General features: G+C 41.2%; 2 protein-coding genes and 1 non-coding gene across 3 annotated transcripts; all 3 read right to left on the bottom strand.

Annotated features, from left to right (window-relative positions):
- Window positions 1–8,093: 8,093 nt before the first annotated feature.
- Window positions 8,094–8,197, bottom strand: LOC115666132 (small nucleolar RNA R71). Its single transcript, XR_004003848.1, has one exon. It is a non-coding gene; the product is annotated as a small nucleolar RNA R71 (small nucleolar RNA).
- An 8,650-nt stretch (window positions 8,198–16,847) lies between these two features.
- LOC115667351 (uncharacterized) lies at window positions 16,848–17,630 on the bottom strand. The gene is made up of 2 exons (XM_056316400.1): window positions 17,402–17,630; window positions 16,848–17,221 (listed from the first exon to the last, which is right to left on the bottom strand). The coding sequence occupies exons 1-2, from the start codon at window positions 17,628–17,630 to the stop codon at window positions 16,848–16,850; spliced, it is 603 nt and encodes a 200-aa protein (XP_056172375.1).
- A 4,421-nt stretch (window positions 17,631–22,051) lies between these two features.
- Window positions 22,052–24,890, bottom strand: LOC115666401 (alpha carbonic anhydrase 7-like). Its single transcript, XM_056316399.1, has 5 exons — window positions 24,776–24,890; window positions 24,096–24,313; window positions 23,037–23,146; window positions 22,704–22,818; window positions 22,052–22,123 (listed from the first exon to the last, which is right to left on the bottom strand). The coding sequence occupies exons 1-5, from the start codon at window positions 24,873–24,875 to the stop codon at window positions 22,052–22,054; spliced, it is 615 nt and encodes a 204-aa protein (XP_056172374.1). The 5' UTR covers window positions 24,876–24,890.
- Between the last annotated feature and the right edge of the window lie 222 nt (window positions 24,891–25,112).

The following is a 25,112-nucleotide window of genomic DNA, read 5'->3' as shown; positions in this document are numbered from 1 at the left end:
GCTATGGATATCATCTATGGGTAAACTTAATTAGAATTAAATGTGGGCGATCTCCACTTTTTGGGCATTGGTTGGAGGACAACATGACCCTTTCACACAAATCATGTCACGCCCCGAACCCCAACGAGATCGCGACATTCCTCTTTGGTCGAATGATGCGATATCCCAGGGTATCGCCGACCCCACTTATAATCATCAGAGATTTAATTCAACAGCGGAAACAACAATTCACCCTGACAATCATCTCTGGGGAGAGTAGGGAGAATACACATATTCTTTTCTCATTCAAACTTATACCATAATATTCACAATTTTACAAACCATCATATACATGTGCACACCGTACTATGAAACATCGATATCAAAAAGAACCGATGACCTGGTCATTCTATTCTAAAAAATGGAACACCCCCAAAAGTATAAAATCCACCCCTAAGCTAGCCCTTACGCCCTTTACTCAGCGTCCATTCTGAATCCGACTCATCGTCCTCTGAATCTGGGTCTCCTTGAACAGTCTCATCTTCTGAGGATTCCGGCTCAGCCTCAATCTCGATTGGGTTATTGATGTCACCAGATTCTGCTGGAATCTCATTTTGCCCTTCCGAGTCGGACTCCCTGTTGATCCTATACTCTGGTACGAATTCGGGGTCAGCCCACTGCTCAAACGGGAGAATATAATCAGGTTCTCCTTCTGACTCGTCCTCAGGTTCGACAGGCTCGTCCTCGGGTTCGGCTTCAGGCTCTACATCCTCTGGTTCTTCCTCGAGAACTGGCTCAAGATCTACGTCCATTGGGTCAAATTCTGCTTGCGATCCTTCGGGCTCAGGTTCGTGATCAGCCCCTGAAGGTCCTTGTGCTGCCGGCGCTGGATGCAATCCAGACTAAGCCATACTGGTCTCCGCATTAGTCAATTCGCCGTTAGGAGGGGGTACAGCAGTCGGGTCCCAGTCCCCAACTAAATCAAAAAGGACGTCAAAATCACGGACGGGTCCAAATTCGTCTACCCCGTCCCTGAAGAACCAGGCGGTATATTTATGCTCTTCCCATAGGGGTACACCTACGTATACAAAAACTGTAGTGGTATACTTAATCCAGGTCATATTGTCAGCCATGGGAAACTCTAAAACTTCCAGTTCGGTGTGCACTGGTACTCCAAAACGCTCAGGTGGCGGCGGGGGATTCATTAATTCTGCAGGGGTTCTGAAATGTTGGGTTGAAATAATCGTGAGACTACATCTCAGTAAGAACACCCCTAAACCCCACCTAGACTATCACATACCTCCAGATAATCACCAAACACAATCACACACACATTCATCATATAACAGGCACATCAATTATTTTTACCTGGGCCTATCCTGCTTGTACCCTGCACGTTAGTCGCAACTAAATATATGCAATCACATGCATGCTTAATTCTTATTCTTGCTCATTCGTCCCGGTCTAATCACATCTTTTCCACACTCTCGCCAGTGGCCCGCGTTACAGTACACGCCTCAGGCCATGTTTCTTGCCCACGTTGAAGTACACGCCTCAGGCTCAACATCTACCACCTACTGCACAACCCACGTTGAAGTACACGCCTCAGGCTGGCAGTCTTCCGGTAATACCGGGCATCGTCCCGCGTTGAAGTACACGCCTCAGGACGGCACAATTTTCACAGTCGCACATGCCACCCCACATTCGTTTTCTTGCTGATGTGCATACTCAACAGTTACTTGCCACTCAATCGGCCAGTCACACTCGACCCGTGCACGCATCAATTCACACACAATTCATGCTCACTAAGTATTCGGCATGGCCAATTTAACAATTAATTCAGTCTGGCCGAAGCGTGCACCCAATATGCATATTTCTACCAATTAATTACACAACCACGCACCCAATTTTATCACCACAATTCAGCCATAGTACAAACACACCATTAACATACAAATTAGCATTTTTCCAAGTCCAAACTACGCCAAATCAGTTCCGGCTCTTCACGACATTTTCACACCATTAATCGCCGGTTCTAATTACCCAATTTGCATACCGAACCAAACATCACAGCCCACAAATCCGCAAATTCCAGCCAACAATCGACCTCTAAAAATCCACTGAACTCTTCCAATTTTAATCCTAAGGCCCGCCAAATATTTCCGCTCCTAAATCGTATAATTCTACGCCTAATTAAACCCGATTTCACCCGAAAAGTTTTCCGTCGATACCCGACATCCTAGTTAAGGTTTAGGATATGACTTACCGAGCCCTAGACTATCTCGGCTCGAGCAAAAAGCGGCGGCGATGGACGAGGGCGGCAGCGAACGGCGGCGCGACTTGGCGGCTTGGGCGAACGGCGAGCGGCGGCGGCCTTCTTTGGCCGACCAGCTCACGGCCAAGAGAGAGAAAATCGGGAGAGAGAGAGGATGGCGTGAGGGTCGGGGGCGGCTCGGTGACGCAGCGGCCGGCGTACGGCGACGGTGACCGGCGGGCGCACGGACGGCGGTGATGATGCGGCAGCGATCGGCGAGGGGAGGGGCGGTCGGCGAGAGGGAGAGAGGGAGGTGGAGCCGAGAGTCAGAGATAGAGAGAGAGTGAGGAGAGAGAACGGGTCATTTGGACCTAAATAGTGAATTTTGACCCAATTTGGCTAATTACCATCTTGCCCCTCTCTCACAAACGAAATCGACGGCCCAGATTCGATCTTATCTTGAAACCGACGGCCGAGATCGAATCTTACCCAAAATATCCAAGGGCAATTTGGGAATTTCATAAAAATCCAAGGGCAAAAATGTCCAATCGAAAATTTAAGGCAAAATGACCAAAATGCCCTTGCCCTTTATAACTAACCCTTTATAAATCTTTAGGGGTAAAATGGTCACTTTCTTCATTTCTTCTCGAAAATAAATTTTTCTGAAGGATTCGGGACATTCCAAATTTGCACGTTCCAGCTGCAACGTCGTCCTAACGCCCCGTTGTGACTTCCTAATTTTCCGGTGTCCGATTTGGGCTCAATTAAATAATTAAATTTTGTTAAACACAACTTGAGCGTTTCTCAAACTAACGGGTGGCTCGTTGGAGAAATTCGCATATTCGATGCGCGACTGATAATAAATCGAGTCACGTGAAATTTTATTCGGTTCGCGACGACTTCGGTTGTCATTTAAATCGCGAGGATCAATCACTAGATCCGAGGGGTATGATCGTTCGGTATAGGTTCAGGATCATTCGTCAATTCATTTCATGGTCTGGCGATATCACCCGCGATCCACTACTCTGACAGTGGCGAACTGACCCCTGACTATCCTTGGATCGGCCAACAGTGGCTCAAAATATCACCTCGGCGATTTTTTGGTCGAAAGTCAATTCACTATCGAATTTTCTTTTAGTCGTACGAATTTAAATCCCTAATTAGCCTTTCCCTAATTGTTAGTATCCCAGGAATGATAAGTTCCAGGTGAGAACTAACTACGAGTACATTCATAAAACTCAGTATTTTATAAATCCCAAATGGACCAATTTTCAGGATGTCACAACTCTTCCCCCCTTACAAAAATTTCGTCCTCGAAATTTACAAATCTCACCACTACCCAAAATTTACAAATCTTACTACTGCTCAAACAACTAAGGGTATTGACGTTGCATCATCTCTTCACTTTCCCAAGTTGCGCCTTTAGTCCCGTGGTGCTCCCAAATAACTTTGACCATCGGGATTGTCTTGCTCCTCAAAACTCGTTCCTTACGATCTTCGATTCTTATCGGTCTCTCAACATAAGACACATTTTCATCTACTTCTATCTCCTCATAATTCAACACATGCGTCGGGTCCAGTTCATATTTCCTCAACATCGATACATGGAACACATTATGCACTTGCGATAAATTATGCGGAAGTGCAAGACGATATGCTAATTCCCCGATTCTTTCTAAAACCTCAAAAGGTCCTACGTACCTCGGACACAACTTGCCCTTCTTACCGAATGTGGAAAGTCCTCTCACGGGCGACACCTTCAAAAACACGTGATCCCCCACTTGAAACTCTAAAGGCCTTCGCCTTCTGTCTGCATAACTCTTCTGATGGCTTTGAGCTGTTTTCAGCCTTTCACGAATCACCTTAACTGCCTCAATCGATTGCTCGACTAACTCTGGCCCTGTTATAGTTCTTTCTCCTACTTCATCCCAGCACACGAGCGTCCTACAAGACCTGCCATATAGCGCTTCAAAGGGCGCCATTCCTATGCTCTGCTGAAAACTATTATTATAAGCGAATTCTACTAAAGGCAGTTGCTCTTCCCACTTACCCTAAAAATCCATTACACACGCCCTGAGCATATCCTCTAGAGTCTGAATCGTCCTCTCAGACTGTCCATCTGTCTGAGGATGGTAAGCCGTACTAAACTGTAACTTGGATCCTAACGCCGTCTGCAGACTTTTCCAAAAACTGGCGGTAAATCTAGGATCACGATCTGAGGTTATTGACACTGGTACCCCATGAAGACGAACTATCTGCTGTACGTACAACTCAGCATACCGATCTAATGCGAAATCCTTTCGCACGGCCAAAAAGTATGCCGACTTGGTCAGTCTGTCGACTATCACCCATATAGTATCATGGCCCCTTTGGCTCCTTGGTAACCCCGTCACAAAATCCATAGTTATATGCTCCCATTTCCACTCTGGAATTTCCAAGGGTCGCAATAATCCTCTAGGCTTACAATGCTGTGCCTTTACCTGCTGACACGTCAGGCACTTAGCTATGTGTTTAGTGATATCTGCCTTCATACCATTCCACCAGTAATGTTGCCTCAAATTCTGATACATTTTCGTGCTCCCCGGATGAATACTATAATTACTACGATGCGCCTCCGATAAAATTTCCTCCTTAAGCTCCGCATCGTCGGGTACACATAAGCGTCCACGAAACTTTAATATCCCATCTTCCGATACCTGGAAATCTGGCTTTCTTTTGGCTTCCTCCATCTCTAAAATTCTTTGAATCTCTGGATCCGCAAACTGCAACACTCTAATCTTAGCCTGAATTTCCGGTTCAATTCTAAGCGTAGCCAGCAAACTCGAGACTTGACTTACTTCAAATCTAAACTCCGAGTCTCGCACCTTTTCTAACAAAGTCCACTCCTTGACCATCAAATGCGCTATGCTTGACTTCCGACTCAACGCATCGGCTACCCGGTTAGCTTTCCCGGGGTGATATAAAATATCGCAGTCATAATCCTTCAACAATTCCATCCACCGACGTTGCCTCATATTAAGTTCCTTTTGAGAAAATAAATATTTAAGGCTCTGATGATCGGTATAGATCTAAAATTTCTCTCCGCATAAATAATGTCGCCAAATCTTCAAGGCGAATACTGTTGCGGCTAATTCCAAGTCATACGTCGGATAATTCAACTCATACGGTCTTAACTGCCTTGACGCATAAGCCACTACTCGACCATTTTGCATGAGTACACACCCTAATCCTTTCAACGACGCGTCACTATATATCTCATACCCTCCGGGTCCTGATGGAATCGTCAACACCGGTGCCGTTGTTAATCTATGCTTCAACTTCTGAAAACTCCTTTCACATTTATCAGTCCATTCAAATTTCGTCTCCTTTTTCAATAAATGCGTTAACGGTGTTGCTATCGCCGAAAATCCTTCCACGAACCCACGGTAATATCCAGCCAAACCCAGAAAACTTCGAACTTCTGTTACCGTCGTCGGTCTAGGCCATTTCATTACTGCCTCAATTTTCGATGGGTCCACTGAGATTCCTTCTCCAGAGATCACATGACCGAGAAATGCTACTCGACTGAGCCAGAATTCGCACTTGCTAAACTTAGCATACAGCGCGTTCTCCCTTAAAGTCTGCAACACTCGATTCAAATGAAATTCATGTTCCTCTAGGCTCTTCGAGTATACTAATATATCATCTATAAACACTATCACAAATTGATCTAAGAATTCCTTAAACACCCGATTCATCATATCCATAAAGGCAGCAGGGGCGTTCGTCAATCCAAACGGCATTACAGTAAATTCATAATGTCCATATCTTGTCCTAAATGCCGTCTTCGGTATATCCTCCTTCTTAATCCTCAACTGATGATATCCCGTCCTCAAATCAATCTTAGAGAACACCGATGCCTCTTGTAACTGATCAAACAAATCATCAATCCTCGACAAGGGATATTTATTTTTAATCGTCACCTGATTCAACTGCCTGTAATCTATACACAACTGATAACTCTATAAAAATAGAGTTATTTTATCTACTCTAGGCAATAAATAATGCAATATTTGTTAGAATATATTTGGATTTCCTTTTATTTACTTAATTTTTCCTTGTTTATGCAGAATATTGAGATATGGAGAAAATATGGCAAAAAAAAGGAAAGGAATATGCAACCCAGAGAAGAGTTAGAAGGTGGATATCACATTGGGAATTTTGCGATTTATTCCCTAATTTTATACGAAAAAGAAGCCATTGCCTTGTGAGAGGAGTCTTGGATGTTATCATATAAATATGATAACTTGGGGGAACATGGAGTTTTTTTAGATCGTTTTTGTTTTTAGTGTTCTGAGAGTTTTTCAAGTATTTTGAAGAGAAGACAAAAGTGGTGACAGAATTCTTGTTCTTTGATTCAAGATGTTTGGTTTAATTTATATTTTCATTTTTTCTTCTATTATGTTCTAATTTTCTTTGTTAGAGCTACGATGTAGCCTAACCATGATGATATGAATTTCATGCTTTTTATGCTTTGCAAGTAATTTCATTCATGTGAGTTATATATTATTGTGCTTAATGCGTTTAGGTGATTGGCCACTACTTGAATGATCCGATGTGCATGTTTGAGACTGAGAAGTAATAATATGCAATTACTCCTTATAATATATAACCATGCATTAAATGTGGATAGAAATATACCATGTTATTTGTGTAGCTTTCGGTGATAAGGTGGTCCAAAAGATTCATTGTAAACCGGGAATATTCACAGATTTTAATGCGCTTATGTTTATTTAAATTCACATAGAAATATAGTGAATTGATAAACTGAGTAGGTTTGCTATACCTAGAGATAGGATAGTAAATAGACTAGGAAATTCCGCTATCACATGTTTGATATTGTTCTTGTATGCATAATGATCCGAAATTCATATCTAGTGGTTATGGTGAAATTGGATGCTCTAACATATTTTACCTGATTGATTATCTGCCTTTAGTTTAAAAAATTTCGTTTTTAAAAATTGTCAATTTTTATCTGTTCTCAATTATATTTTGATCAGTTAGATAAATTTTAGAATTAGTCCATTTTTAATATTTAATTGGTTTATTATCATCAATCTATGTGGGACGATACTCTTCTCATCATTATATTACTTGTTCAACACGTTCGTTGACACGTGCAGAATTTTACGAACAAGTTTTTGGCGCCGTTGCCGGGGATTGATTTGATAATTATCAATTACTATTAATACCGAGCAATTCTTGGTTTAGTCTAACATTATTTTTTTATTTTTTTTATTTTAATTTATTAGTTTGATTTTACAAAAAAAAAAAAAGAAGAAAGAGGAATTCGACTCTGTACAAGAATTGGGTGGAATATTGCATGACTCGAAGCCAATAGGGAGAACTTGAGAAGTTTGATCCTGAAATTGAGCGCACTTTTCTAAGGCGACGACGAGAGCAAAACAACAACACCATGGCTGAAAACCAACAGGGAGAAGAAAATCCAAGAAGGACTTTGAAGGATTATGCTGCACCTACGGTCCAAGGATCAACATCAAGCATTAGGAGGCCAACCATACAAGCTAACAATTTCGAAATTAAGCCTTCCCTAATTCAGATGCTTCAAAACGCAGTCCAATTCAATGGATTGCCGAATGATGATCCTAAGATCCATTTAGATGCTTTTCTTGAAATTTGTGACACTATAAAATATAATGGCGTTACTGATGATGCCATTAGATTGAGATTATTCCCTTTTTCCTTGCGTGATAAAGCTAAGACGTGGTTAACTTCTCTTCCTGCAGGATCTATCACGACTTGGAATGACATGGCTCAAAAATTCCTAAGTAAGTACTTTCCTCCTGCTAAGTCTGCCAATATGCGTAACGATATTACTTCTTTTGTACAGATAGATGGTGAATCTCTGTACGAAGCTTGGGAGAGGTTTAAAGAACTACTAAGGCGTTGTCCGCATCATGGCCTACCAGTTTGGATGCAAGTGCATACATTCTATAATGGAGTGATGCCAAATTTGAGGTCTACCATTGATGCCGCAGCTGGAGGGACGTTGAACAATAAATCGCCTAAGGAAGCCTTTGATCTTTTGGAGGAGATGGCGGCTAATAGCTACCAATGGCCGATTGAGAGGCTATCTGCTAGAAAGTCGAGTGGAATTCATGAAGTCGGTGTCAATACTACCATTGCCACAGAGTTTGCTGCTTTAAACAAAAAGATCGACTCAGTGTTGAAGATTCAAGGCCCGACTTGTGAATTTTGCAATGGAAGCCATGCTAGCACCGAATGTCAGGTAGGTAATCCTTTCACACATCCTCCTGAAAATACTAACTTTGTTGGAAATTTTAGCAGGCCTCCCCAGAACAATCCATATTCAAACACCTATAATCCTGGAAGGCGAAACCACCCGAATTTTTCCTGGAGCAACCAAAATCAGTAAGGGCCGAGACCACCACCACCATCATTTAAGCCGCCTGAGGAGAAACAACACAATCACCTTGAGGAGATAGTTACTAAGCTAGCTCAAACAACTCAAGACTTCATTAAAAGTGCTGATGTGAGGTTCCAAAATCAGGAGGCATCCATTCGAAATCTGGAGAAGCAGGTTGGCCAGTTAGCTAACCATTTGTCTGAAAGACCGTATGGTACCCTTCCGAGCAACACTGAGAAGAATCCAGTTGAGAATGCAAAAGCAATCACCTTGAGGAGTGGAAAAGAAGTTAGCAGAAATTTGTCTAATGAAGCAGCAAGAAAGAAGAAAGAAATCGAACCACCCGGAGCCGACACACCCGAAATTGAACCCTCCAAAGCTGATCCACCTCGAAGCAAGTTATTTCCGGACAATCCAAAGCCATATGTGCCGTCAGTTCCATACCCGGAAAGACTTCAGCAACACAAAAAAGATAAGCAGTTCTCTAAATTCCTTGATGTTTTTAAGAAATTACACATTAATATTCCTTTTGCAGATGCCTAGTTATGCGAAATTTTTGAAGGAAATTTTGGCAAACAAACGGAAATTGGAAGATTATGAGACTGTGAAGCTTAATGAGGAATGTTCAGCTATTTTGCAGAATAAGTTACCACCAAAGTTGAAAGATCCAGGGAGTTTTACTATTCCTTGTACTATTGGTAATTCTTATTTTGATAAGGCATTATGTGATTTAGGTGCAAGTATTAATCTAATGCCTTATTCTGTTTTTAGGAAATTAGGTTTGGGGGAAGCAAAAGCTACCACCGTATCTCTTCAGTTAGCCAATCGATCGATCAAATACCCAAGAGGCATAGTGGAGGATGTTCTAGTTAAGGTTGACAAGTTTATTTTTCCTACAGATTTCATTGTCTTAGAGATGGAGGAGGATTTCGAGGTCCCGATCATCCTAGGCCGACCTTTTCTAGCAACAGGGAGAGCTCTAATTGATGTGCAACAAGGAAAATTAATTCTTAGAGTTCAAGATGACCGAGTCACCTTTGATGTGTTCAAAGCCATGAAATATCCTGCTGAGCCGAATGAATGTTTGAGAGTCGATGCAGTTGATAGGCTTGTGGAATCAATTTTTAGTAAAGCCACAATTGAAGACTCGTTGGAGGTATGCTTGGTTTGGCCAAGCAAAGAAGAAGCCAAAGCTATAGAGGTCAAGTAGTACACGAAATTTTTGGAAGCAAATCCACCTCTTCCGCGATTTAGACCACCGAAATTCGAAGAATTGGGATCAAATTTGAAGAAACCGAAACCCTTTATTGAAGAACCACCAATTCTAGAACTCAAATCTTTACCATCTCATCTTAAATATGCTTTTCTTGATGGAGTGTCCTCTCTTCCAGTAATTATTTCTTCTTCTTTGACAGGTGTGATGGAGGAAAAGTTATTCCGAGTCCTGAGAGATCATAAAGGAGCAATAGGATGGACCATTGCAGATATTAAAGGAATAAGCCCCTCGATATGCATGCATAAAATATTGATGGAAGAGCAATTCAAACCGATCATCCAACCCCAAAGGAGGCTCAATCCAAAAATGCAGGAGGTGGTGAAGGCTGAGGTAATTAAGCTACTTGATGCAGGGATCATCTATCCTATTTCTGACAGTGCTTGGGTAAGTCCTGTGCAAGTTGTTCCAAAAAAAGGAGGTATGACTATTCAACCTAATGATGATAATGAATTGATTCCTACTAGAACAGTTACTGGATGGCGTGTTTGCATGGATTATAGAAAATTGAATGATGCCACCCGTAAAGATCACTTTCCTTTGCCTTTTATTGATCAATTATTGGAGAGACTTGCAAGGCATGAGTTTTACTGCTTTTTAGATGGATATTCTGGTTATAATCAAATCCCTATTGCACCTGAGGATCAAGAAAAAACTACTTTTACTTGTCCCTATGGCACTTTTGCCTATAGGAGGATGCCTTTTGGTCTTTGTAATGCGCCTGCTACTTTTCAAAGATGCATGATGGCTATTTTTTCTGACATGATGGAAAAATATAATGAGATATTTATGGATGATTTTTCTGTTTTTGGCTCATCTTTTGATTCATGCTTGAATAATTTAGCTTTGGTGTTACAAGGATGTGAGGAGACTAACCTTGTCTTGAATTGGGAGAAGTGTCACTTTATGGTGCAGGAATGGATTGTGCTAGGCCATAAGATCTCTATAAGAGGAATTGAGGTGGACCGAGCTAAGATTGAAGTTATTTCAAAACTGCCGCCTCCTACCTCTGTGAAGCTTGTTCGAGGATTTTTAGGACATGCAGGATTTTATAGGCGTTTCATTAAAGATTTTTCTAAGATTGCTAGACCCCTTTCTAAATTGTTGGAAAAAGATTCTAAATTTGACTTCTCTAATGATTGTTTGCAGGCATTCAACACATTGAAGGAGAAGTTAATTTCGGCCCTTATCATGACTGCGCCTACTTGGGATTTGCCTTTCGAGTTGATGTATGACGCTAGTGACTCGGCTGTTGGGGCCGTACTTGGACAAAGAAAGGATGGAATTTTTCGAACCATATACTATGCAAGCCGCACCATGTCTGGAGCTCAATTGAATTATGCCACAACTGAAAAGGAGGTTTTGGCGGTAGTGTTTGCTTTTGATAAATTTCGCTCTTATTTGATTGGTTCCAAAGTCATTGTTTACACTGACCACTCTGCTCTTAAGTATTTTCTTGAAAAGAAAGATTCAAAACCTAGGTTGATTAGGTGGATCTTACTGCTGCAAGAGTTTGACTTGAAAGGGAAAGAAAACTTAGTGGCCGACCATCTCTCTAGATTGCCGAATGCCCCTGTGGAAGAAAGACCAATCCTAGATGAATTTCCTGATGAGGCACTTTTCTCTGTCAAAACCGAAACCCCTTGGTATGCTGATTATGTTAATTTCTTGATAAGTAAGGTTCTCCCTTCTGAATTGACTTATCAACAAAGGAAGAAATTCTTTTCTGATGTTAAACACTATTTTTGGGAGGATCCTTTCTTGTTTAAGGTATGTGCTGATCAAGTTATTAGGCGATGTGTTCCCAATGAAGAAATACCTAACATTCTTTTTCATTGCCATGATGGACAAGCAGGTGGTCACTTCGGTGCCTCCAAGACTGCAGCTAAGGTTTTACAATCTGGATTTTATTGGCCCACACTTTTTAAAGATGCTTACTCCTTTGTAGCTTCATGTGACCGGTGTCAGAGAACTGGAAATATTTCTAGAAAAAATGAGATGCCTTTAAACAACATTATTATGTGTGAATTATTTGATGTTTGGGGTATTGATTTCATGGGACCCTTTACATCTTCTTATCGTAATTTATACATTTTAGTGGCTGTGGAGTATGTGTCTAAGTGGGTAGAAGCTGTAGCATTGCCAAAAAATGATGCTAAGGCTGTTGTCAAATTCTTGAAGAAAAATATTTTTACGCGATTTGGCACTCCTAGGGCAATCATAAGTGATAAGGGGACACACTTTTGCAACAAACAGTTTGAAGCACTTTTGAGTAAGTATGGAGTCACACATAAGGTTGCAACCCCTTATCATCCTCAGACTAGTGGTCAAGTAGAGGTTTCAAATAGGGAAATCAAGAGAATTTTAGAAAAAACAGTGAATGCCTCTAGGAAAGATTGGTCAATGAAACTTGATGATGCACTTTGGGCCTATAGGACAGCATTCAAAACCCCAATTGGGATGTCTCCTTTTAGGCTAGTGTTTGGGAAGGCTTGTCATCTACCGGTGGAATTAGAGCACAAAGGATATTAGGCATTGAAATTTCTGAATTTTGACATGCAGTCTGCAGGTGAAAGAAGATTGTTGCAACTAAATGAATTGGAGGAATTTCGCAATGAGGCCTATGAAAATGCTAAGATGTACAAGGAGCGTACCAAAAGATGGCATGATAAACACATATTCAGAAGAGAGTTCGAAATTGGCCAAAAGTTTTACTTTATAACTCTCGTCTTAAACTTTTTCCAGGAAAGTTACGTTCTCGATGGTCTGGTCCTTATACAGTCACACAGGTATTTCCATACGGAGCAGTTGAAGTTGCACATGACACCGAAGGCACATTTAAGGTGAACGGTCAATGTTTGAAGCCCTACTTCAAAGGTGGGTACAACAAGCAGAAGACCACTATTGAACTTCATCCTCCAGAATAACGACATCTGAGATAGTTTGGCTGAAAACTATAAAGCAAGCGCTTCTTGGGAGGCAACCCAAGCATTTTTATTATGTTTCTTCATTAATTTTTACGTTCATTTTTTTTCAAAAAAAAAAAACATGTTTAATTTTTTTTTATCCAGGTTAATTTTCTTTTTTGAAGGATCACCTTTTTGGAGTTTAGTCATCAAGACCATCCATAGACACATCCGACAGCAAGGGGAGTTTTCTTGTTCCTATTTTTCTTTTGTTTCTTTTGTATTTCACATTGAGGACAATGCTTCATTCAAGTTTGGGGGGAGACAAAATTTTTGCTCAAAATTTTTTTTGCTAAATCTGAATTTGTTTTTTTTTTTTTTGCATTCCTTGTTGTGAATTTTTGCGATTCTTAGGAAAATTTAAATTTTGTTCAAACTTGCGAATGATATGTGAGTTAATTTTGATTCTGATGATGTCGATCCACTTACTGAGCACTAGAAGTCCTTAATTTTTGAGTAGTGTGTACATCTAGAGAACATTCACGTGAAGTATGTGCTTTTCTTAGATCTCACCCAAATCTTAGAATTTGTTTGATTTTCTCTTGAGGCGAAATCCTAGGCTACATCTAACTGAGAAAATGATTTAGGCAATTTTTGGATCGATTGAGCCTTTCAAGCCAACCCTGTTTATTTATCCATAGTCACCCCCGTTGAGCCTTAATTATTATCCAATCTTTTATTGGCACCCGCATTTTTTTAGCTTACCTTTTGCCAAATTATATCATTGTCCCACGCCCCATGAACATGTTAATTTTTTAGGATAAAAGTTTATTTGGGAGGAAGGGTGGAGCATGGAAATAATTTGATTGCTATGGTTGTTTGAAAAAAAATTGCTTTTATGGTTCCCTATCCAACTTTCAATTGAGTGAGCCTTTCGGATACTCAATGGGTTGGGAATGTTCACGTTATATTAGGAGGGACTTAGGGAGGAACTCCACCATAAAGCAATGAAAAAAAAAGAGAGAAAAAAAAAACAAAAAAAAAAGGAGAAAGCATGATGGTACGTGGTGGCAGAAAGATTATTTTGAAGATGTGAAATTGGGGATAGTGGCATATGCTCCAATTAGATCCTAGAAATCAATGTGTTCATGGGTGATTTGAGCTTAAATTTACCATTATCTCACCGTTAGCCCAGCCTTACATTACAACCTGAGGAAAGTCCTATTGATTTTTGGTTGGATGATTAGCTTGCATTAGTGGAGAGAGGAATGAAAAGCAAACCTATGAGATTTGGTTATAATTATAAAGAGTTTTTGAGAGGTTGCATACCAATGTGAACTTATCTGGATTGCATATAATTCGAAAAGATGAGGACTCACATACACACTTGGATCACATAGTTAGAATTGGTTTTAACTTATGAATCTATTTCAATGTTTGGATGAAATTTTTGTTTGTCTTTGAATTGTGATTTCGAGCAATTATGGAAGGAAGTCATGGAGGGGGTTGTTAGCTTAAGTATGTCTTATATCTTGCTTTTGCTCGAGGACTAGCAAAATGTTAAGTTTGGGGGTTTGATAACTCTATAAAAATAGAGTTATTTTATCTATTCTAGGCAATAAATAATGCAATATTTGTTAGAATATATTTGGATTTCCTTTTATTTACTTAATTTTTCCTTGTTTATGCAGAATATTGAGATATGGAGAAAATAAGGAAAATATGGCAAAAAGAAGGAAAGGAATATGCAACCCAGAGAAGAGTTAGAAGGTGGATATCACATTGGGAATTCTGCGATTTATTCCCTAATTTTATACGAAAAAGAAGCCATTGCCTTGTGAGAGGAGTCTTGGATGTTATCATATAAATATGATAACTTGGGGGAACATGGAGTTTTTTTAGATCGTTTTTGTTTTTAGTGTTCTGAGAGTTTTTCAAGTATTTTGAAGAGAAGACAAAAGTGGTGACAGAATTCTTGTTCTTTGATTCAAGATGTTTGGTTTAATTTATATTTTCGTTTTTTCTTCTATTATGTTCTAATTTTCTTTGTTAGAGCTACGATGTAGCCTAACCATGATGATATGAATTTCATGCTTTTTATGCTTTGCAAGTAATTTCATTCATGTGAGTTATATATTATTGTGCTTAATGCGTTTAGGTGATTGGCCACTACTTGAATGATCCGATGTGCATGTTTGAGACTGAGAAGTAATAATATGCAATTGCTCCTTATAATATATAACCATGCATTAAATGTGGATAGAAATATACCATGTTATTTGTGTAGCTTTCGGTGATAAGGTGGTCCAAAAGATTCATTGTAAACCGGGAATATTCACAGATTTTAATGCGCTTATGTTTATTTAAATTCACATAGAAATATAGTGAATTGATAAACTGAGTAGGTTTGCTATACCTAGAGATAGGATAGTAAATAGACTAGGAAATTCCGCTATCACATGTTTGATATTGTTCTTGTATGCATAATGATCCGAAATTCATATCTAGTGGTTATGGTGAAATTGGATGCTCTAACATATTTTACCTGATTGATTATCTGCCTTTAGTTTAAAAAATTTCGTTTTTAAAAATTGTCAATTTTTATTTGTTCTCAATTATATTTTGATCAGTTAGATAAATTTTAGAATTAGTCCATTTTTAATATTTAATTTGTTTATTATCATCAATCTCTGTGGGACGATACTCTTCTCATCATTATATTACTTGTTCAACACGTTCGTTGACACGTGCAGAATTTTACGAGCAACAACCTCAACGAGCCATCTTTCTTTCTTACGAATAAAACTGGCGCTCCCCACGGAGACGCATTGGGACGAATAAATCCCTTGTCTAACAACTCTTGCATTTGCACCTTTAGCCCTTTCAATTCCGACAATGACATTCTATAAGGTGCTTTAGAGATCGATTCGGTTTCAGGTGCCAACTCGATTACAAATTCTACCTCTCTTACTGGTGGCAGTCCCGGCAATTCCTGAGGGAACACATTGGGATACTCACACACCACAGCTATATCCTCAAGCCTCGGCTCCTTAGCCGTTGAATCAACTACTGCCGCTAGGAATCCTTGACAACCTTCACTCAGCAACTTCGTCATTTCTAGTGACGAAATCCACGGAATCGAGGGTCCTCCTCAACTTCCCACAAATTTAAATTCTGGATGTCCAACGGGATTAAATTGGATCACCCTGCTATTGCCATCCATTACGGCCCTCTGCTTAGACAGCCAGTCCATACCCACTATCACATCAAAATCGTACATGTCTAGAACCGCTAAATCAATCTTCTCCTCCCTATCCCCAATCACGATCTTACAATTTGTACACCCCAATGAGACCAGCATTTTATCATTTAAGGGAGTTGTCACACATAACATCACATCAAGCAATTGCGGTTCCAATCCAATTAACTCAACAAACTGATTCGATATGAAAGAATGTGACGCCCCATGGTCAAATAAAGCATACGCAGCATGGTTGCACAGAGAAATCGTACCTGTGACAACCCCTAGTGCGTTCTCAGCCTCTCTTCTGGCCATAGCATATACTCATCCTTGCGCTTGAGGCCTATTCTGGTTTGCTGTCTGAGCCGCTCCAGTCTGATTCCCGATTCGAGGTGGCGGCAACGCAGGCGGCCTGTTCTGTCTGGGATTGGGGCAAGTCCTTATGTGGTGACCAAATCCTCCACATCCAAAACACGCTCCGCCCCGGGTTGGACAAGGTCCATTTCCGTGCCTACCTCCACATATTCTACAGGGACCATTCTGATTCCGGGCTGGCTTCCCAATATTTCTTCTAACGGAAGGAGTAAAACGCCTATTATCCAACATTGGTCTCTTCCCAGGATTACGATTATCCCTACCCTGGACAAACCTTGATCCAGAAGTAGCAGCCCTTTCCACCTGATCTCGCTTTAGAACTTGAGCTCTATCAAATATTTCCTCGTACGTCCTCAGATTTACCAGTAACAACTGGCTGCGAATATCAGCCTTCAATCCGTCCCGAAATCTTCGCGCCTATCATCGGGATGTTCTACCATTCTCGGCGCAAACTTAGACAATCTCGCAAATTTTGCCTCGTATTGATCTACCGTCATCAGGCCTTGGCGGAGTTTCATAAATTCGGCTAACTTCCTTTCCCTGGCGCTAGCCGAGTAATACTTCTCATAAAAACTTTTAGTAAAAGCAGTCCAAGTCCGGGCAGTACCTTCCGAAAATATTCTATCTCTGGTGGCCTTCCACCAATCATTCGCGTTATCCTGCAACTGGTATACTGCTAGGGTTACTTTCTCATTATCAGTGCACTCTAATACTTCAAAAGCTTTCTCAAATTCCTCTACCCATCGAGGTGCAGCCTCAGGGTCACCTTTCCCAGAAAATTTAAGCGGTTTTAACTTCATAAATTGCTCTACCAATTGGTGCATTGGCCTATTCACAACCCCTTGCCCCTGCCCTTGATTCTCATTATTATTAACGGCAGCAGCGGCCTCGGCAGCTTGGGCAATTGTAGCAGCTCTTTCCTGAGTCTGCTGTCCTATTATATTACCAATCTGCTCTAGGGTCCTCATGACCGCTTCCATTCTAGGATTCTCTGCAGGCCTAACATCAACTCTGGGGTCCACTGCAGCTCCAGCATTAATTCCAGGGTTTTCTATCGCTACAGCACCCACTCCGAGGTCCTCTACAGCTCTAGCTCGAGCACGACCTCTACCTCTCGATCCTCTTCCTACGCCCCTTCTTGGGACTCTTCCTACACCTCTTTCTTCGTTGCTCATTGTATCAGTTCTACCACTCTCCTACCTGCTATAATTCCACTCAGGAATTAGTAATCTAGGCCAACTAGATCAGTCTAGTCCTAGACAGTGAATTAACACAAGAATTCACCCAGCAGGCAATCCATTACTACAAACACAAGGTCACAATCAATAGGGTCTGAACACTTACCTCAGGTCCAGACGCACCTGCATTCAGTCATCGCAACAAACAACTAACTCAATCAATCACAACAAACAATATGGAGGCACGTATAGCTTATTCCACCCTATAGCTCACTAAAGTCTCCCAAATTTTCTACCCCAAAATCTCTATTCCTTATTACTCCAAACTTCGACCAGTCTAGATCGAGCTGTCCTCGCTCTGATACCAATTCAACTAGGATGTCACGTCCCGAACCCCAACGAGATCGCGACATTCCTCTTTGGTCGAATAATGCGATATCCCAGTGTATCGCCGACCCCACTTATAAACATCAGAGATTTAATTCAACAGTGGAAACCACAATTCACCCTGACAATCATCTCTGGGGAGAGTAGGGAGAATACACATATTCTTTTCTCATTCAAACTTATACCATAATATTCACAATTTTACAAACCATCATATACATGTGCACACCGTACTATGAAACATCGATATCAAAAAGAACCGATGACCTAGTCATTCTATTCTAAAAAATGGAACACCCCCAAAAGTATAAAATCCACCCCTAAGCTAGCCATTACGCCCTTTACTCGGCATCCATTCTGAATCCGACTCATCGTCCTTTGAATCTGGGTCTCCTTGAACAGTCTCATCTTCTGAGGATTCCGACTCAGCCTCAATCTCGATTGGGTTATTGATGTCACCAGATTCTGCTGGAATCTCATTTTGCCCTTCTGAGTCGGACTCCCTATTGATCTTATACTCTGGTACGAATTCGGGGTCAGCCCACTGCTCAAACGGGAGAATAAAATCAGGTTCTCCTTCTGACTCGTCTTCAGGTTCGACAGGCTCGTCCTCGGGTTCGGCTTCAGGCTTTACATCCTCTGGTTCTTCCTTGGGAATTGGCTCAAGATCTACGTCCATTGGGTCAAATTCTGCTTGCGATCCTTGGGCTCAGGTTCGTGATCAGCCCCTGAAGATCCTTGTGCTGCCGGCGTTGGATGCAATCCAGACTGAGCCATACTGGTCTCCGCACTAGTCAATTCGCCGTCAGGAGGGGGTACGGCAGTCGGGTCCTAGTCCCCAACTAAATCAAAAGGGACATCAAAACCACGGATGGGTCCAAACTAGTCTACCCCGTCCCTAAAGAACCAGGCGGTATATTTATACTCTTCCCATAGGGGTACACCTACGTCTAAAAAAACTGTAGTGGTATGCTTAATCCAGGTCATATTGTCAGCCATGGGAAACTCTAAAACTTCCAGTTCGGTGTGCACTGGTACTCCAAAACGCTCAGGTGGCGGCGGGGGATTCATTGATTCTGCCGGGGTTCTGAAATGTTGGGTTGAAACAACCGTGAGACTACATCTCAGTAAGTACACCCCTAAACCCCACATAGGCTATCACGTACCTCCAGATAATCACCAAACACAATCACACACACATTCATCATATAACAGGCACATCAATTATTTTTACCTGGGCCTATCCTGCTTGTACCCTGCACGTTAGTCGCAACTAAATATATGCAATCACATGCATGCTTAATTCTTATTCTTGCTCATTCGTCCCGGTCTAATCACATCTTTTCCACACTCTCGCCAGTGGCCCGCGTTACAGTACATGCCTCAGGTCCACTGCGACAAACTTATCACAACACTTCACGGCCCGCGTTACAGTACATGCCTCAGGCCATGTTTCTTGCCCGCGTTGAAGTACACGCCTCAGGCTCAACATCTACCACCTACTGCACAACCCGCGTTGAAGTACATGCCTCAGGGTGGCAGTCTTCCGGTAATACCGGGCATCGTCCCGCATTGAAGTACACTCCTCAGGACGGCACAATTTTCACAGTCGCACATGCCACCCCACATTCGTTTTCTTGCTCATGCGCATACTCAACAGTTACTTGCCACTCAATCGGCCAGTCACACTCGACCCGTGCACGCATAAATTCACACACAATTCATGCTCACTAAGCATTCGGCATGGCCAATTTAATAATTAATTCAGTCTGGCCCAAGCGTGCACCCAATATACATATTTCAACCAATTAATTACACAACCACGCACCCAATTTTATCACCACAATTCAGCCATAGTACAAACACACCATTAACATACAAATTAGCATTTTTCCAGGTCCAAACTACGCCAAATCAGTTCCGACTCTTCACGATATTTTCACACCATTAATCGCCGGTTCTAATTACCCAATTTGCATACCGAACCAAACATCACAGCCCTCAAATCCGCAAATTCCAGCCAACAATCGACCTCTAAAAATCCACCGAACTCTTCCAATTTTAATCCTAAGGCCCGCCAAATATTTCCGCTCCTAAATCCCATAATTCTACGCGTAATTAAACCCGATTTCACCCGAAAAGTTTTCCGTCGATACCCGACATCCTAGTTAAGGTTTAGGATATGACTTACCGAGCCCTAGACTATCTCGGCTAGAGCAAAAAGCGGCGGCGATGGACGAGGGCGGCGGCGAACGGCGGCGCGACTTGGCGGCTTGGGCGAACGGCGAGCGGCGGCGGCCTTCCTTGGCCGACCAGCTCACGGCCAAGAGAGAGAAAATCGGGAGAGAGAGAGGACGGTGTGAGGGTCGGGGGCGGCTCGGTGACGCGGCGGCCGGCGTACGGCGACGGTGACTGGCGGGCGCACGGACGGCGGTGATGATGCGGCGGCGATCGGCGAGGGGAGGGGCGGTCGGCGAGAGGGAGAGAAGGAGGTGGATCCGAGAGTCAGAGATAGAGAGAGAGTGAGGAGAGAGAAAGGGTCAATTGGACCTAAATAGTGAATTTTGACCCAATTTAGCTAATTACCATCTTGCCCCTCTCTCACAAACGAAATCGACGGCCCAGATTCGATCTTATCTTGAAACCGACGGCCGAGATCGAATCTTACCCAAAATATCCAAGGGCAATTTGGGAATTTCATAAAAATCCAAGGGCAAAAATGTCCAATCGAAAATTTAGGGCAAAATGACCAAAATGCCCTTGCCCTTTATAACTAACCCTTTATAAATCCTTAGGGGTAAAATGGTCACTTTCTTCATTTCTTCTCGAAAATAAATTTTTCTGAAGGATTCGGGACATTCCAAATTTGCACGTTCCAGCTGCAACGTCGTCCTAACGCCCCGTTATGACTTCCTAATTTTCCGGTGTTTGATTTGGGCTCAATTAAATAATTAAATTTTATTAAACGCAACTCGAGCGTTTCTCAAACTAACGGGTGGCTCGTTGAGGAAATTCGCATATTTGACTCGCGACTGATAATAAATCGAGTCACATGAAATTTTATTCGGTTCGCGACGACTTCGGTTGTCATTTAAATCGTGAGGATTGATCACTAGATCCGAGGGGTACGATTGTTCGGTATAGGTTCAGGATCATTCGTCAATTCATTTCGTGGTCTGGCGGTATCACCCGCGATCCACTACTCTGACAGTGGCGAACTGACCCCTTTCTATCCTTGGATCGGCCAACAGTGGCTCAAAATGTCACCTCGGCGATTTTATGGTCGAAAGTCAATTCACGATCGAATTTTCTTTTAGTCGTACGAATTTAAATCCCTAATTAGCCTTTCCCTAATGGTTAGTATCCCAGGAATGATCAGTTCCGAGTGAGAACTAATTACGAGTACATTCATAAAACTCAGTATTTTATAAATCCCACATTGACCAATTTTCAGGATGTCACAAATCATGAGTTGACGCTCAATTCTAACGAAGTCATACTATTTTTACTATCTCCATTGCCTAACCAAAAAGGCTTCATCGCCATGTCCGGCCTGGCCTGATTAACTAGGCAAGTTACCATTTATTTTATTGATTATTTCTAAATAACTTATGATTACTAATTACTCACTTGATTCCGTGACTTGCGATTTCTATGACAGCCGCAAGTTACAGTTAGGCGAGCATCATGGATCACTAGATTCATGTAACCAAGTAATTAGTGTGCTTACATCATGAACAGCCTCTCTGAGCAACTTGATTTGGTCCTTTGATACAGTGCCTATCTGTTGGATTATCAAATTGAAGGGTTACTTAAGCTTAAACACTTGGTTATATAGACCAAGCAAGAACATATAAATTTACGGGTAAAAAGTGTGTTATTGGGCCTGTATTACCTGCTTGTTGATAATCCATATGACACCTTCTGTGCAAGGAGGGACAGTGAGAGAGCCCATATATCTCAAGTACTTCTTGCCACCCATCTTGATCTCTGTTGGATCAATCATGCCCATCTGTCTCTCCCCCTCTTGGTCAACCATGGACCGTAGATTCTCCGTTAACTGAAACACCAATTGGACACACATCCCTCACAATTGGGGGCATCTGATTTTGCACCAAGACATTAAGAAATAGGCGATTCTAGGTATACTAAATTGATCCTCAAATTGATTTACTAGTGTTAGTGCCAAATTGCGAGCGCACAATTATTGCTATTGATTACCTCGAACTGCACACCGCTTTTGTTAATCGACTTTGCGAACTAGCTATAATAAATTAAGTATCTCTATGGGATAATTAGTCGCAAATTAATGAAAGCAGTAACTTATGATACGAAATATGCGGAAAAAATGACATCGTAAGTGACATATGGAAGCTTGAGCTAAATCCAACAGTGGGCAGTAGCTCGGCCATTACTCGAGATTCAAGATTAATTGTACTCACTTTGGTGCCCTGACTTTTCAATGGATCACCCGCGTGTCATAAAATTCAAGTAATTGAATTTTCTTATGACATATATAGCCAGTGCGTGGAAAATCTAATTTTTATTCTTAAAGAAGTTAACCAAATATGCTTAAGATCCTCATTAACATGAACAGCATAATGTGAAACAAAATAATGAAGAGCATAGATATATGAGAGCATAAAGAGGCGATGACACACAAGATGCACATGAAGAAGTTACCTTGGAAAGGAAAGCATCTGGCTGGCCAGTCCCGTAGAAGAGCCCAACGACAGCAATCTTGTTCTCAACGTCTGAGTCTGTGCTTACATGAACCATGTGTAGCTCCAATTCATACCTAAAGTATGTACCACACATAACCAAAAACAATTGTTAAATATACAACACCATATGGCGAATGCCGATGATGCTCGATGGAGATCTGCAGTGAATCTAGTACACGTATTAAAATGAACTTAGACTGTTGCTCCGGTGAGATTTTTGTAGATTCATATTACTACATGTACAATGTTAATTGAATAATAGTTTGATGTTTAGAGAGAGAGAGAGAGAGACCTTGTGCCGTTAATGGTATGCTCGGAAGGGGAATGCCAGTGACATTGTTGGAGAAAATATTCAGTGCCATTAATTTTAATTGATCCAACACTTCCCACGTCCCATTGAAGCTGCAATCACACAGGCAATCCATCATTTGTTGTCTAATCTTCAATGGGTGTTTACTTTGGCATTGGACTTTTGGATTTTGCTGTGAACTTTTAAAGATGGTACTCTTTCTTTTCCCACCTCTTTTTTTTTTGCGTCAATCATCTAAGCCTCGAAGACGAATAAACAATTGCTTTTAAGGTAGTCCAAAACTTTTGAAAATTAAAATATTATTTCTTGTTGTCTTAGCACGAAACACGGATGTGCCTAATTGGGAGGCTTAAAGCCATTAAAAAGCCATTCCAAACGGCACAATGTGACCTTATAAGTTCGATAATTTCTACAGAGTTGTTTAAACAAACTTTACATCATGATTTAAACGAAGTTAGGCGGTCAAAGTGATGTCACGGATCAAAATAACATATAGAAAAAAACAATAATATGTAGGGACATTTAACAAAGTTTCTTCACTAAATACACACGACAATGCCTCATTGGGTTTTTTAACAAGCACTACTTCCAATTACAAACACCCATTTACAATTTGCAAGATCCGCACACTACTTACTAAATCCTACTTATCAAATCGAACTTTTATTCGAGGAGTTCGGCATAACCTTACTTTAACATTTAAATTTGAAATCAAACTTTGGTTTTAATTGATTATCCAATTTTTTTTATAAAGAAAGATGCTTATAAATAATAATATCTAAAAGCAATTTCAATTTGTTTTATATATAAAAGAAAGGCTATTTTGGTTGGGTTAGAGCCAAGCAGAACGCGCTTTGAACAAAAGAAACTCCCCATAAACCAATGTAAACAGAGAGAGAGAGAGAGAGAGAGAGAGAGAGAGGCCGTTAGCCACATTAAAGGTCTTGCTTTTCCTGATAAATCATCTTTCTGTATTGTCCCCAAACCCTAATAAATATATTGGACATAGGAGGAGTATGAAGTGATGTAACTAAAACTTACAGAAATGTCGTGGCCTCTGTTCTTGAGGGTCGCATTGGAAGACTTGTAGCTCCTCTCTATCTCCCCCAGCTTGGGAATCACCTTCACTCTCCAGCTTGACAGGTCGATTGGCGACTGCATTTCGCCGTTGTTGCACGCTTCCCACTCTTTCCTCAGCTTCCCCCAGTGCATCGGTCCCTTCTCGCTCCCGGCTGTGTAATCGAACTCTCTCTCATCCTCTTCACGCACCACAGTTGATACACATCACCGCACAAATTATTACAATCATCGACTTTCATTTGGTACTGTATAAAGAAAGATCTTGCTCTCCAGGCCTCTGATTACTAGGCTACAAATAAGGACATTACCCACGTGCGAGCTTTACTAATTAATATAAATGAGGGTAATATGTATATTTTTAACTCCCATTATAAGAAGCCCGCTTTTCCTGCGACCAAAAATTGAGGGAAATACAAGAAAACAATGCTCTACACAGTAGTATAGATTTCACAATGTGTGTCGTCTGCAACATCTTTTTGTATTTGACTGACAGATGTCATGCATCTAATAAGTCTATGTAAACTTTCTTTTTCCTTTTCTTCTACTGGTATTACATGGCTGTGTAGCAAATATAAATCCATACTGGATAACATTGTATGGTCTAGCAAAAAATGAAATGAAACGAGAAGGCGGGGCGTTACCAACTTCTACGGTCATGGATGATGTTGCTGTGCTCCACAGCGCAAGAAGAAAGAAGAGGGAAAAAGCAGAAAAGAGGATGGGTTTGCTTTGGTTCTTCATGTCGATCTTCGCTGCAATGCAACGGATGATTCAATGACAGAACAAATGGCTTAGGTACAAATTAAGGGAAGAGAGAAGGGTGGTTCTTGAGCTATATAAGCATGCATTGAGGTTTGGTTTGTAGGAGGGAGTTTAGGTGAGAAAAAGTCAAAACACTGTCTCTTGTAAGTGTGAAGAAGACAATCTGATAATCTCTTGCGTAGCTAATCAAATTTGTTAATGTGGAGCAAGAAATAT

Source organism: Syzygium oleosum, unplaced genomic scaffold (genome assembly GCF_021117445.2).
Source record: "Syzygium oleosum isolate NSW1041296 unplaced genomic scaffold, Sole_v2.1 Sole_v2.12, whole genome shotgun sequence".
Classification (NCBI taxonomy): Eukaryota; Viridiplantae; Streptophyta; class Magnoliopsida; order Myrtales; family Myrtaceae; genus Syzygium; species Syzygium oleosum.
The sequence above is the reverse complement of the archived record's forward strand: the minus strand, read 5'-3'. Positions and strand labels throughout refer to the sequence as shown.